This window comes from Patagioenas fasciata, chromosome 3 (assembly GCF_037038585.1).
Source record: "Patagioenas fasciata isolate bPatFas1 chromosome 3, bPatFas1.hap1, whole genome shotgun sequence".
NCBI classification, from domain to species: Eukaryota; Metazoa; Chordata; class Aves; order Columbiformes; family Columbidae; genus Patagioenas; species Patagioenas fasciata.
The window spans coordinates 62,677,212-62,692,018 of NC_092522.1; the positions used below are offsets into that span (position 1 = coordinate 62,677,212).

Consider the following 14,807-nt stretch of genomic DNA (forward strand, 5'->3'; position numbering starts at 1 on the left):
TGATACGCTCTTATTCCTTGTATGTCATGAATTCTCAACAGAAGAACCCATACTGCAATTTTACATATAAAATATGCAAACCTACTAAAAACTGGCCTGTGGTGCTATGGCAGAGTATTTCAATGCCCACTATCCACATGATTCAGCTGATGTTCAGTGCTGTTGCAGAAATTCCCAGGCTCAGGGCAATCCACTGCAGGACATGATGTCCCACAGAGTGGGACAGAGAGAAGATATTCCATTAGAAGACAAGCAAGGAATTCCAGTTCCCTGAACCAAAGCAGCCTTTACTGAAGGAGTCTTAAGCATCAGAGTGAATCCCACAGATATTTACACCTACCAAATGCCACTGACCCTGGCTTCTGATTTCTCCTTAGTACAATTATCGCACTAGCCAAATCACTTTCACAGTGAACCCAAATTGCATCAAAACATGAAAGGCATTCCTGCAACAACTCTATTTCAAAAAGATTAGGCTCCTACTAAAGAAAGGAAAATAGGACTACTGAAAAGTGTGCGTATTTTGATAGCTTTTATTGACATTTAAAAGGATTAAAATCAGAAATCTCTTGCACGTATTTTTAAAACTCAGGTCCTTCTTATAAATGTGCATAAGATGAAACATCTAATCCTGAGTCTGATGCATATATGCAATTTACAGAGTTCTTTCTGGATTATTTGTCCTTCTCTCCTTTGTTATGATAATCAGTGTTTGTATAAGAACATTTTGGATCAAATCTCATTTACTTCATACATGATATGCATGAAGTTTAGTTTTCTGGGATTTATTTCCTCTATGGTGTATATATAACTGAAACAAATTAACTGGAGCAGAAGTATGGAGTTCTAATAAGTATTAGAATTCTCTTTACTAATTAGTGCCTGAATTGAAATCTTCCTGACAGCATTTCTTTAAAAATAGCAATGGGCTTAGAAGACAGACAAAACTTGTTTATTCAATAGACTTTGCACTGTCCAGATCCCAGTGCCTAGAATTCATCTAAATATTCTAAATATTCATCTAAGCATATGTTTATCTTAAGCCTAGGGTAAAAGTGAGTGCAATACTACTCCTTTTCAAAATGCTGAGGAAGAATTGCCTTTGGTTTTGCCCTTTCATTCCACTTATTGTCAGTTATTTTGTTGCTACTTTGGAGAATTCCTTCCCATTTCCCTCTGCTTTCCCTCTGCTTTCCCCCTGCCACAGATGAGGGGACATAGATATGGCTCTTCCATTCAGCCAAAAACCAAGTTCCATCTTCATCTCCTTAGTCCAGTGTGTCTGACGCAGGTTGTATGCTCAGTCCTGTGTCCCCCACTGTCATTCCTGATTTGGCCTAAACATAGAACAATAAAAAAACCCACAACTGCAACAGACCCTGCTCATTGCCACTGCAAAATGGCTTCTTTTCACTTTCTAGTGCATTTCCAGCTCTGACTTTAAATGCTTCCAGCAAGGAAGCTCTCACTGTTACTCCTGAGACACTATTCCACAGCCCAATAAATCTCACTCCCAAGAAACCTCCTTTACACGTTCCCTCCTGTGTTTGCAGCACCTTTCCAATCTTGGCCTAGGACTAGTGGAACAAATACGTTTTTCCCCATGGCATTTACATGATAAAGCAATAAAGTTGCAAAAGGTGTGGGCTCCACTGAGTAACTTTCATTCATCGGGAATTTATGTGATATCAGCTTGTGTATTGCTTGCAATAGATGATTTCTAACTTTGATAAATGACAACAACTCCAACAAAGAGCAACACCATGTCAAACAGACAATGTAATGACAAACTTCACAAGCAAATAAGTAAAGAGAATCTTTACTTAAACTGCAGACACCAAAACTAAGTCTGATGGGTCTTTTTCCTCCTGAATTCAGGAGGCTGGTTACAGATACCTTGCCAGCACTTGCTCTGTCAGTGATGTCTCCTTTCTCTTTCTAAAAGACTGGTGGCTGTGTTATTTTAGACATTGCAAAAAAAAGTGCTTTCTTTTGCATTTTACTTAACCCAGCTTAAGTTAAGATTGATTTCAAAGTAACACCTAACATGCCATTAGGCAATTACCTTGCTATTTTGGGATAGTGCACCACCTTCCCTCTCGCAAGGATGCGCAAATCTGCAGAGCTGCTCGTCTCCAGGTGCTGCCTCCACCGCAGGCACCAAGTGAAAGGCTTTTTTTGTCCTCATGGAAGCTGCAAGAGGATGAACTTCCTTCCAGGGTCTGGTGTTGATCAGGAGAGCTCTTTGACATAAAGCCAAAAAAGGGCAGGCAGCACAGCTGAAGGCCCAAGCTCACTCCACAGTCTCTTGCCCCTATAGCTGAAAGAAAGTCATTCACTCTGCTGTTTCCCTCCAGGTCTGGCAGATCCTGCACTGCAAGGGTGCAGCTTTCAGATGCTGCTTCTGATGCACCACTAAATGCACAAGCCGCAGTAAAACGTGTTCGGGTACCATGTGCTCAGTGATAAACATCCGTACCACAGTGTGAAATAGGTGCTGCTGGCTTGTCAGCCAAAATCACCTACAAAATCATATATACATTCACTAGCCCACCTTGTGAAGATCCCATTAGACAAATCCCAAGCTGACTATATAAATAGTAGAAAGTTCTGAAAATAACTGTATTGATTCTTTGGAAATCTTTTGCCAAAATGATTTTTGCTATTTGCAGATCAAAATCAGTTGTTTATCTGAATCTCCAAAGAATAAGGCAAAAAGGCTGGAAGAATAATGCAGTGCCCCTGGGAAACTGTAACTCTCGCTCTTGGCTTGCTCCTAAGGATACAGAGCTGAGAGTCTACTCAGAGAAACACAGAGGTGCCCATAGGTGAGGTAACGAAAGCAGCGTGCCATGCATCATCCTTGGGGCGAGAGCAGTTCATATCATGACGTGGGGTGTTCACTGGTCCCCAATACATTACTCTTGCTTGGGCTGTGTAAGTAAAATGACTTATTTCAAGTTCAACACTTCCGAGTTTGCTAAAACTGCTTTTAATCAGAATAAAAAAACTTGTAGAAGTTGCCTTTTCATGCTACGCTTTGGTAGCACTCATAATTTTCAGATAAAAAGTTCACAGTTTCATTGGTGGTTTAAACCACTAACATGAAATGTTAGCCCAGACACTGGGCAACAGGGGAAATAAATAAAAAGCAGCAAGCACATGACTGCTAATTATCTGTTCACTCACAGAGTTTAAATATAGCTGCCTGTGTTTGAACACAGAGAAGGCTTGCAATTAGGGCACATTCAACTGTAAATGCACCACAACCCCTTCTTTACTGTGCTTGTAGCTGATAGAAAACAATACCTCCACAGCAATTCTACTTGATGCCTGTAATTTTCTTGAGCACTTTGTATATTAGTCATTGACATATCTTAAAAGTTGTGATTCTCCCCCTGAAAGCACAAAAGCAAAACCACATGCTTTTGAGAGAGAGCTTTGCCCAGCATGTTTTTTATGTCTGGTTCCATTAAATACTTCCTTATACGTCCTTATTCTTTCCAAAAGGTACCTGAACCTTTAAAGAATTTAATAGCCAATGATTTAGCCATGACAAAGTAAAGCGGCAGTGGTTATACTTGCACCGTATAGGTGGATGGGGTCCCCTAAAAATATCACATTTTTTTTACAGGGATATTCTAGCATTTCTCTGCTGCCTTTGTTCCTATTCCTGCATCCCAAACTAGAAGAAAAAAACCTTCCTATATAAAATTTTTCGTAGGATGAAAAATTTTAAAAACCTTAGATTGTTTTTTTGGAGTCACAATTTACTATTTTCAAATTTTGTCAGATATTTCTCCTGCAAATGCAGAAACGTGCCTGAAATCAGGATTATTTCAAAAAAAAAAAAAAAAAAAAAAGTGGGTTTTTCATATTTCATCAAGATACATTTGTATTAAAAAAAGTTAGCTAAGTTAACAACTTTAAATAATGTACAGATTGTGCCAGACTTTAGCCTTTTCCTGATCATTACCACTGTGCCAAGTTTAATCTTAAAAAGGCTCTGAAGCACTTCTCCTCCGTTTCTAATATTCAGCAACCCTGGTTTTTAAATTTTTAGTTCTTTTTTCTCTTCCCAATGAATTCCTAAAACTGAATGAATCTCTGCTCTGCTTGTACAAATTATGACCTTTATCTCCATGTGACAGTCAGAAAATAAGCTTTATGTTTGCAGATTTATAGTCCCTTCACATCTCAGCCTCTGGGGTCAAAGAGCCTCTAGCATCTGGGAAGCACTGGAGTGCATTAGACTTGAGTGGGCAGGACAGAACTTGGCACATACACAGCCAGACCTAGACAGAGCATCCTCAAAAGTGGTGTGTAGGCTATTGACACAATATAAATTAGATTTATTGGAAACAGTGGAGAAGACAGAATAGAAGCTAGTAAGGGAGAGAGGAATGAAAGAGTGCAGAGAAAGTAAAAGAAGAGCTGAGTGCCTTTTATTTCCAGTATGGTTTGGATAGGAACAACTTGGGTAAAGGTGCCAAAACTGATGCATCCAGCTAACAGAAATAGTGTGTGGTACTGTGCAAGTGGCCAAATTCCCCAAGTGGGAGCCAACACAATTTGTTTGTGAGACTGAAGTAATGTCTGAAGTTAAAGGGGAGGAAAAAGTAACCGCTTTTAATAGGAGTCCACTCTCCCCAAACAAATTCTTCTCCTTGATACTGTAAATTGTGCAAACATTAAAAAAAATACCGCAAGATGAAAAAATACATATTTAATTAGAAATTACCAATAAATGCTAGATTTTTCAGAAAATAAGGTGTTTAGTAAAAAAACCATGATCATTATTTCAAAGATAAACCATTTACGTACAGTATTTTAGCATGTGAAGAGTCGCCATGTTGCCACCTCTGGTAGAATGTTTCCTCTTCCACATTTCCCTCCCAGCTCCCCGCTGTTCAGCCTGTATTTCTCTGAATGTGGCCAAGTGGTTTTAACAACAACACGAGAAACGGAAAAAGCAATCCAGAATGTGCCAAAGATATAGAAGGATGAGAGAGAAGAGAGTAAGAATGTGTCTTGACACCAAAGACCGCAATGGTTTAAGCTGCTCTTTAGCTCCTCTTTGTTATAAAGTCCTCTACCCAAGAGCACAACAGACTTGCAAAGTGCCGTGGCTTTGAATCAGAATGTAATGGATTCAAACTGGAACACAAGAGGTTCCACTTAAATTTGAGAAGAAATTTCTTCTCAGTGAGGGTGACAGAGCACTGGAACAGACTGCCCAGGGAGGTTGTGGAGTCTCCTTCTCTGGAGACATTCAAAACCCGCCTGGACACCTTCCTGTGTAATCTCATCTAGGTGTTCCTGCTCCGGCAGGAGGATAGGACTAGATGATCTTTTGAGGTCCCTTCCAATCCCTGACATTCTGTGATTCTGTGATTCTGTAACGTCCTGAGTTGGAAAGGACTCACAGGACCATTGAGTCCAACTCCTGTCCCCACATGGGACGACCCCCGTATTAAAGCAGTGCCACCACTTCTGAGCCCATTATACTACATACTTGATACTGATACGATTCAGTAATATTTCACTGCTTCAGCCATTCGAAACTCAAAAATCCCAACAATATTAAAGGCACTTGTAGAATTTATACAGCACAACATATTAAAAGTCCAATCCTGCACCAAAACTGCGTGATGGGGAACAAGTTTTCTGAGGTCAGCACGAAGCAGAATGTTGACTGCCCACAAACTCTGCCTGTACTTCAGGAAGATCACAGCGCTTTCCACATAAATGAAAATCAAAAGCATCCCTTCTTGTGGTGCGTTTCAAGACTGACAGTTTCAAAGATACAGTAAAAAGTTATTGAACTTGGAACACTGAAGCCGGGATTTTCTATTTTCTTCTAGATATTTTTTCTTCTGTGCCACCTGGTTTTGACCTGAAAAAAACTAACTTCTGCATCTGTTAAAATAGCAACATGCTAGGTAAAATGCTAGGGAGAAAAAAAAAATTACCACTGAGATACATTTGCCTTATTCTAAAGCATATTAAATGTGAACTGCTAAAAATTGAAAAGCAAGACTAATACTGGTGTTACTGAAAACTCAAATCTTACAGAATTTCTTGCACTGAAAAGATTCTGACTTCAAAGAGCAAAAATAAATCAAAATATAAAGTCTTTACCAATCTTTAAAAAAACTGCCAACTATCCTCAGCCTTTTGACATTAAATAGTGCCTTCTTTTTCAGGAAATAACAGCAAAAAGAGCAAGAGTCAGGGAGCAGGGGGAGGGGGAAAAGAGAAATTATTTATGCTAACAAGGGATTTGACTGATTAAATGTTTAGGTTTTAAAACAAGAACAAATGCTTTTTTTTCCAACCAAGTTGTTTGCATTACAAGAGACAGAATAAAAAGTCATCTTCAACTATTCTTTAGATCACTTCTTCAGGCTTCATATTTGACGTGCGGTCTGATATTAAATGGTTACTGCCTAGAAGCCGCACATCTGCAGGAAGTGCTAAATACCAAAGGGCCTTAAGAAACTAAAACACACACAGTAGCAAAAAGCTGAACAGATCACACAGTCAGCTACCGATTAGTTGCTACAAAATACACATTAAATCACACACTGCAAATGTTTGCAGTCCAAGCTGGGTCATGTGCAAATGACACATAGCATACATGGTTTGTATTTCTAAATCATATTGTTCCCTGTATTCCCAGTGTTCCCAATTTCGCACTTAATCAGGGTTAATACCAAGATGATATCCCAGTTATTCTGCAAGAGTTGGTGTGCAATAATGTCTTTTAGTCCAGGATAAACCAGGCAGATTCTTATTTCCTATGCAATATTTCATAAACTCATATTAGAAACAGTCAGTGGTATTCTGGCACACACTTCTTCCCTGCACATCCACCTAATTTTAAAAACAAAAACAGTTTTCAGGCAGACTTAAACTTTGTCAATGCATGCAGTACAAAATGTTATATGATTCCTGGATTTTTTCCTCAGCACACTTCTGAAACTACAAGTACAGATGACTGGAATTAGATTTAACATCATGGAATGATAGTCTGAGTGTGTTTCCAGATTATGAAGAATTGGGTGCTTCAATTCCATAGCCACATGTCAAATTTCATGTGTTTAGGATTGCTGCCTCTTTTTGATAGTTCAAATTTTCAAATTGATGGGAAAATATCAATGTGGACTTAGGGATAGGATGCACTACTTCTTGGAAATTAAGCAGTCATGTTGACTTTAGTTTCTAAAGCCTCAATAATGATGATTTGTCCTAACTTCTACTACAGTTTTGTACCCCAAACTTTGCCTTGGGTTTCTTGCAAAGTTTATGCCTTGATATATGTTGCAAAAAAAGTCCTGCTTGATATGATGGAGTCACATTTCCCCGTAACTCTCATATTTTCATGTAATGTACTAGAGCCAGATACTTTATATATGTGTTCTTCCACATAATGAGGTTGCTCCCCCCTAACCCCAGCTGATGACTGAAAAACATCATCTGTCTAACTGCTCTTCCAAAGCACATCTGATGTCTTCTTCACAAACATCAAATTCAATTTCCATAGACTTTGGTAGGACTCTGTCCCAGCCTTTCCCTGTCTGCTGCACCCCACCACCTGGAGTATAGTCTGAGGTATTGAAGAATTGCTGTCTGAATTCTCACACAGAGTTATGTGGGTTTGTTTGGTTTTTTGCTTGTTTTTGGTTGTGTGTTTTTTTTGTTGTTGTTGTTTGTTTTGGGTTTTGTTTGTTTGTTTGTTTGTTTTGTCTATCATCAGAAAGGCAGGAAACAGGCATGAAAGGAATGGAAACATGCATGAGGAGCTCACCCCCACCTGAAAGGTGTGCTTTTTAGCAGTGGAACAAACTATCTGAAACTTCTACTTCTTGCTAAAGAGCGAGACCTCAAGAGGAACTGCAACAATGTGACGGTGTCAGTCCAGAAGTGGGGAAATGGCTGTTTTTTTGACTTCTGGTCTGAGCAGTAAAGTTCCCTTTTCATGAAGATGTACTGCACGACAAACCTCACCACCTTTGGAACAAAACGCAAGGCTGTATAGCAAAAACCACAACACTAAATAGAGAGCAAACTGCAAACTGTCTGTGTGGACACGCAAATAAAGAACCGGCACCACAGTAGCTGAGGTTGGTGTCTGAGGGCTGTCACAAACAGAACTGCCGGCAGTTGCAACCAGATCACAAAGGCGGTTGATACGAAACAGCATCCTCCGCTTCCACCCTGCAGCCCGAGGTTCACCGCTCATGCTGAGAGCTGTCCTCAGCCCCATGAGCACCAAATCTGGATTTTGGAGAAGTTCTGGGAAAGCATTTCACCAGGGTCTTTATTTAAAATGCAGTTCAGTCCCCATCTATGTCAGGCAAATCAAGAAACTTGGCTAACTTGATCCGCCTTTAAGGTGTGTTTAAATCTAGTCACTAAACGTGGAAGGCTGCTTAAAGATACGTAATTCAAGTAGCATTCTTGCTGTGGCTCTGGTGCTGCTCTGAAATTTTAAGAGCATATTTTTTTTCTTCACCAATCTCCTAGAGATGCTCTGACATACTAGCCAGCTGTCAGGTAGGGTGTACTGTGATGCTGAAGTGATGCACAGCTTATGCCTGCCACAGAGGCTCCAGACTTCACTGCACTTTTTCAAGGTCTAAATCAAAAGTCGAGGTCATGTCACCCTTATTCTTGATGAGGATCACCTTATTCCTCCCAGCATTTACCAGCGGTGAAGTTGGAAGGTAAAGGCCTGGTACAACGATGGATGAGGTGACAGCCTAGAGAGAGAAATTAAGTAATCTTCTACCATTAACCCTAAAAGAAAAGGCCCGCTTTAAGAAGAAAAAAGCACTGAAAGTATACTGTCCTCACAAACTGGACCATGGCTGATTGAGACGCTGCAAAGAGACACCAGGAAGTTGCTATCTTCAGCATAGGGTAATAGCAGAGGAAGGAGTAGTGCAGCACAGGCAGCGCAAAGGTGGGGACCACCCGACCAGCTTCACTCTACTGTCGGGATACACACAGAATAAAAAAAAAAAAAAAAAAAAAAAACAAGAAATAGAAAAGCAGATGCATTTATGAGCCACTGCCAAAGCTGCTTTTGGAAAGGCTATTATATTTCCCTTAGCTAGAAATGTCTACAAATATTGTCTCTTAACAGAACCTGCATTGAGAATGGTGGGTCGGGAGGTAGTAAAGCACGTGACAGCGTGAACTGTCTATAGCGGTACCAATCCATCCCTGATGGAATATGAGGAGACAATATCGTCTCCTCAGCACAACTGGCTTTGAGATCTAGAAAATGAAGAGAAATATGCAACAGAAATTGCAACTTGTGTCTTCCAAGTGAATCACTCCAGGAACAGGCAGTAGGCAAATATTTTGCAAGTTATTTAAAATGCAAATTGTTCTTTTCTAAATTAACAGCTGTAGTACAGGTAACATCTGATGTAAATGAGTGACCTACTTTAAACTAATCGAATGGTACAGCCAGAGAAAGAGTCCAAAGTGAAAAATAATAATAATAAGGCTCATGTCATTTATCTAAGTGCTTCACATTTCTGTCCCCATTAAGGTTGTTCTCCAGGTTAGTGGGGGAACGAAAATGCAAGTTATTTTAATGGCATCTCAGTATGAAAACAATTATCTAACCACCACATTAAAAATTAAACAGCTTTGCATCTTTAATGCATACTTGCCTTTTTAAAGAGGAAATCAACAGTTGTGTGGCAGCATGCAAGTATTTTTGTTGTGCTCAATGAGCACCTGGAAAAAATACAGGAAGCAGCAGTGGAGAAAATACAGAATGAAAGAAAAGATGCTGAAAAAAGAAAAAACAGAGAAAGCAACACTTGCCACTTGCTGGCAGGAAGCACATCCTCAAAATTAAATGAAAAAAAACAAGTAGGGCAACAGAGAGGCCTAAATTTTCTGTGTAAGAAACTACAAATAACAACACATCTTTGAAAATGCCATCATTTTATCTCCAACGGATTTGCCAGTCTCTTTTAATGAACCCAGCTCATTGTTAGTAGTCTTGTAGCTGAGCTAACAACCAAGATAGTCTAACACAAACATCGTCTCAATATTTTCAGCCTCTGTGGTGATCCCTCTGCATCTGTGTTAAGACGTCTTGTGTACACATCAGGTCACAGGTTGTTGTTCACGCAGGATTCTTTCAGACAGTGCTGAAATACACTTTATACCGAGAAGTAGTCTTTTCTGATTCGGACAAACCAGTGGAACCTCCTCTCTCCTCCCTGTCCCAAATGTCCTTCAATGTTACTTTTAAGTAGACATGGGAAAAGGTAGAGCAGAAAAATATGCAGAAAACAGCACATAGACTTATTTTTGCTTGCAGCCTCTGGCTGCACAAGCTCAGTCTACTTGGCCCTATTTGACTAAGCAACTTTTCACTCCCGTTCTCCTCATCAGGCAGGCATAGCCATATATTTGAGCTCCCCCAAGCAAATGGTCTGCTTGATCTTAACACTCCCTGAGGAGCAAACATAAAAGGATATTGTGGTCCATTGCAGATCTGACCATGTGCTGCGCTGTCCTACTTGTGCTGCAGCAGAAGAGGTGCCTCCGGGCACTCAGGAGCTTCCCTGCTGGTGTTGTAGTGCACAGGTACCTCTGTGCAGTACAGTGTACAAGTGCATCTGAAATGCCTCCATCACCAGGGACATATGCACCTACAGTCCTGTTTTAGTCAATAGAGCAGTGCTGATTTGCAGCCGGGCGAGCACACATTTTCAAAATGTACTCAGCAGTATGGAGACCAGAATTTCATTTTCCTTAATACTCAACCTCAGGAAACAGCTTGAGTAGAAAATAACCCCACTGAGTCTGTATTTATTTTACTTTGGACACTTTCAAATATCTGCACTGTAAACTAGGACTCTCACTTCCTCTCATTTTACACAGCAAAGTTACTCTGAACTCTGTGGGAACCCTACTCTGTCCCAACGGGCCAGCTTCCACCCCCAATCATCCTCTGTGTTCATGCAGTGATGACCTCCTGAAGAAGGATGGTGGGATACTGACTCACACATTTTGTTTTCCTCACGTGCTAATGAAAAACCTGAAGGAGATAAACCACGAGGGTAAATTCTAACACACAATTGAAGCGTAATGTGTGAAGTGGCAGGATGAGGAGTTTTGATGTCCCTGTAATACACCCTAAAGCCTTCCTGGGGCTTTTCTGCTCTCGCAGTCAGAGATGCTTCTGCAAATGGGTGGGTTCCCACGACTTCACCAGGATTCATTTAAACCTGAAAACATGGGTATGAACAGCCAGGAACTCGATGGACACAATCTTGTCCATTTACTGGAGTTCATTTAAACCTGAAAATATGAGTTTGAAAAGCTGGGAACTTTGTGAACACCATCTCAAGGCATAGAGCAAGCACCCCGTAAAACAGGGACCCACACTTTGACTACCGATAGATGACAGTCCCAGGTCTGGGAAGGCAAGACGATCTTCTCCCAGATTCCCCAGTTTATCTCGTCTCGGGGGCCTCGGACGCAAGGACTCTCCCCTCCCTCCCTCCCTCCCCCTTACCTGAGCCGCCCACGTTGGACCGCAGCAGGCAGGTTCTCCGGAAGGAGGAGAAGGAGGAGATGTCGCTTTGGGAGCGGCCACGGGGACCGGGTAAGGACCAGGCGGGCAGCGGTGCTCCCCCGCTGCTCCCCGGCCTCTCAGACATGGCCATCGGGGAGCCGAGAGGGACGGGGAGGAGAGAAGAGGAGGGAAAGAGGCGGCGAGGGAGGGGAAAGGGAAAGTTTGCAGAGGAAGAGCCGCCCTTCGCCTCCGACCGCCCCGCCGGAGCGGGGACGCCCCGCCGGGACGGTGACGGGGGTTTGGGGTCTGTTGGAGTCTAAATTTCATGTTTGCACAGGGGCGGAGGGAGGGGTGCAGACGCACGGAGGGAGGGGACGCGGGGGGCTTCTCCTCCCCCGGGATGTCTTCGTGCTCCCCGCTTGCCTCATTTCCAACTCGGAAAAAAATAAAAAAAGTTTAAAAATAACGCAGCAACCGACACAACCATTTCTGTTTCGTGTAAGAGGATGACCTCCCTCCTCCCCCGGCCGTCCCCCGCAAAAGCGGGAGGTTGCACAAGGCATCACACCCCTGCAGCCGAGCCGGGAAAGCCATGAGTCAAATCTCCTTACCTCCTCCCCCACGCCCCCATTCCTCTTTCTTAAGGTCTGGGTTGCTGGCAAAAGGTTTTTCACAACTTTCACGACCGTGTGACTCAACGTTTTGGGAGGAAGGTACTCCTGCCTCTCAGATCAGAAGCAGGAGTCACACCGACTTTGGCAAAAGCACAATCTAGCCATGTGGTTTCGTTTTCTGGCGTTTCTTTTACAGATACACTTTTGTGATACAATTCATCTTGAAAAGGATATTTAATGTTTTTGCCACTTTGTACAGGCAAATAATTTTATATTCTGCCCTGAATAAAATCTTTCCTGCCCTGAAGCCACTGGCACAATGGCAAAGACAGACAGGACTTCACCCTCTATTTTTAATGCATCTAGTGCCATGTTATATAGCTATCAAATATGAAAGTCCCATTCAAACTGTATGAAAACATTCTAGCAGCTACCACTCCCCAGGTCTGAATGAAATCCAATTGAGTCGGAAACATGTCCGTGTGAAATTCAGTTGCTGGCCTCTGCTTCCCACCAAGCAACCAAGTGCCCTCGTCTCAACGCCAAGCGCTGTGCAGCTCCCCAGGCATGGTGGTTTTGCGCTCTTTCCAGCACTCATATGGTTCAGGCACCCTTTGCCTTTGTCCAAGCAATTGATTCAGCCCACGAGTCTCATGTCAGCCATTAGACAGGTCAAAGGGTCTTTTCTGCTCGGCATCCCCCAGGGAACTGCCTTCGTTATTTCCTCTCCTTCTTCCCTTTGCTGAGAGGTCACCCTGCTCCTACCCTGGCTGCAGAGAGCTTTCCCAGCAGGACCGCGCTGTGAGAGCAAGAGGCAGGGGCTTCTCCTGGTGGGGCGCAGCAGCAAGCTCCATGCTTACAGACCTTCCTGTGTGGGCCCGGTGGCTCCAGCGTCACGCAGGCAGGCACGTCGCACCTGGGTTTAGAGACCTTCCTGCAATCACAGACACTGCTCTTGTGTTATTTGCAAAATCTTACAGTGTACTATTTTTATTATTTACCCTTTTCAACATGCATCATTACAGATGTGACTGTGCATTGAGGACCTTTTCCTGCTTGGGAGATTTTAGTAGCTGTGCCTGTGTGGGCTGGTGACATTTTCTGAACCTGCTTATGCCTTAGTCAGAAGGGTACTCATGGCTGCTATTTGCTGAACTGTTTTCTACTTTTTGTTGTTGTTTTTGTTTACTTTTTTTTTTTCCTTTTAAAGGATGTGATGAAGTTCATCACTGGAATACACAGTCCCTGCTCCAAATTTCACCAAAGTCAATGGCAGGTCACTGATGTCAGTGAGCTTTGGGTCATAACCCTGAGCTTTTTAAAAATAATTTTTCCTTCAAAGCATTCTGAGACACAGAGCAGTTGTAACTTGGGTATGCTGTATAGAATGAGCTTCTGAGAGTCTCTTTCAAAATTCTCACATAAAGGAGTTACTCAGTGCCTGCAATCCTTTGGTGTGATCAAAAAAAACCAAAAAAAAAAAAAAGGAGAACACTAAGGAATCCAAAGATAAACTAGAAAAGGTACCACAGGAAAAGGTCAAAGGTATTTAAGGATTCCTTTTGAGAAGAAAAGTGACATCTAAACAGGTGAAGGTAAAAGAAGACATAGAGAAAGTAGGTCAACAAGGAACGTAAAAGAAATATTGTGATATCTAAGTGCTTTTGTAAGAGTAATGTGAAGAGTCAGTTAAAAGAATGATACTACGGAAGTCACAATGTTTTTTATGAGCCTGTAACTTAATATAGTCATCAAGGTACATAAATGAAAATATTAAAAAATATGCACTTCCTGTTTTCACAATTTTGGGATGAAATGTAACAGCTGTGGTTAATGGCTCTGGAAACTACAATTCTGTTTCCACATGACAGCAGTAAAGTATGCATCCTTCCCAGGTGGAGAGCGATTAATTCAGTTGCCGGTTCATTCATTTTTAACTGTTCTGATCAGACTGCCAAAGAAATTTTCATTTGTGGTGGTGATTTTGGAAAGTTAGCATCTGCTGATTAAACCAAATTATTTCACAAAGGCCGTCCAATGGCCAGTAGGGTCTGACGTAAAAATACACAATTTGATCATCAGGAAAAATGGGAGAAGCACCAGCATGGGCTACAATGATGCTGGAAGATGCATATTTTAAAGTACGTGCCTGCTACCTATGACTTGCAGCACAAATGCAAAGTGTCATCTACTGAAGCCAGGCAGCTTCAGCACAGGCTTCTCCCAAAGCCATTCTGATGGTCAAGGAAATATTTCCTCGACAGGCTTCGGGGCACCTCTCTACCCTGGAAGCCATCATGTATGGCAGGCTGGAAGGAGCTGCAGAGCAAGGGGTGTTAAACCCTCTCCTTCTGGTGAGGGGAAGCTGCACCTGTGGTTGGAAGCAGGTGGGAAGGGCATAACCATCAGGATGCAGAGGCCACTCCTGAAGCAGGCCGTGGCTGCAGATCCAAGACTCAGGCCCGGGTCAGGCTGCAGGCCCAGCTGAGCCCCCGGGCTGCTTTCGGGCAGCACTGCAGGAGAAGCGCCCGGGCTGTCCCCGCTGAGGAGGCCGGTAATGCACCGCGGAGGTCTGGTACTTCGTTTTGTTCAAACCCTTAAAATCCAGGTGACAATTTGTGACCGGGCAGCCACACCAA

General features: G+C 42.3%; 1 protein-coding gene across 2 annotated transcripts in view; it reads right to left on the reverse strand.

The window, feature by feature from the left end:
- The window catches only part of PHACTR2 (phosphatase and actin regulator 2), a 135,620-nt gene extending 123,876 nt beyond the window's left edge, over window positions 1-11,744 (reverse strand). Inside the window, exon 1 of one of the 2 annotated variants that reach the window (XM_065833582.2) lies at window positions 11,555-11,744. In XM_065833582.2, the coding sequence (XP_065689654.2) occupies window positions 11,555-11,705 (151 nt within the window). In that variant the 5' untranslated portion in view covers window positions 11,706-11,744. The remainder of the gene's footprint in view (window positions 1-11,554) is intronic. The other variant, XM_065833584.2, reaches the window with a different exon arrangement.
- Between the last annotated feature and the right edge of the window lie 3,063 nt (window positions 11,745-14,807).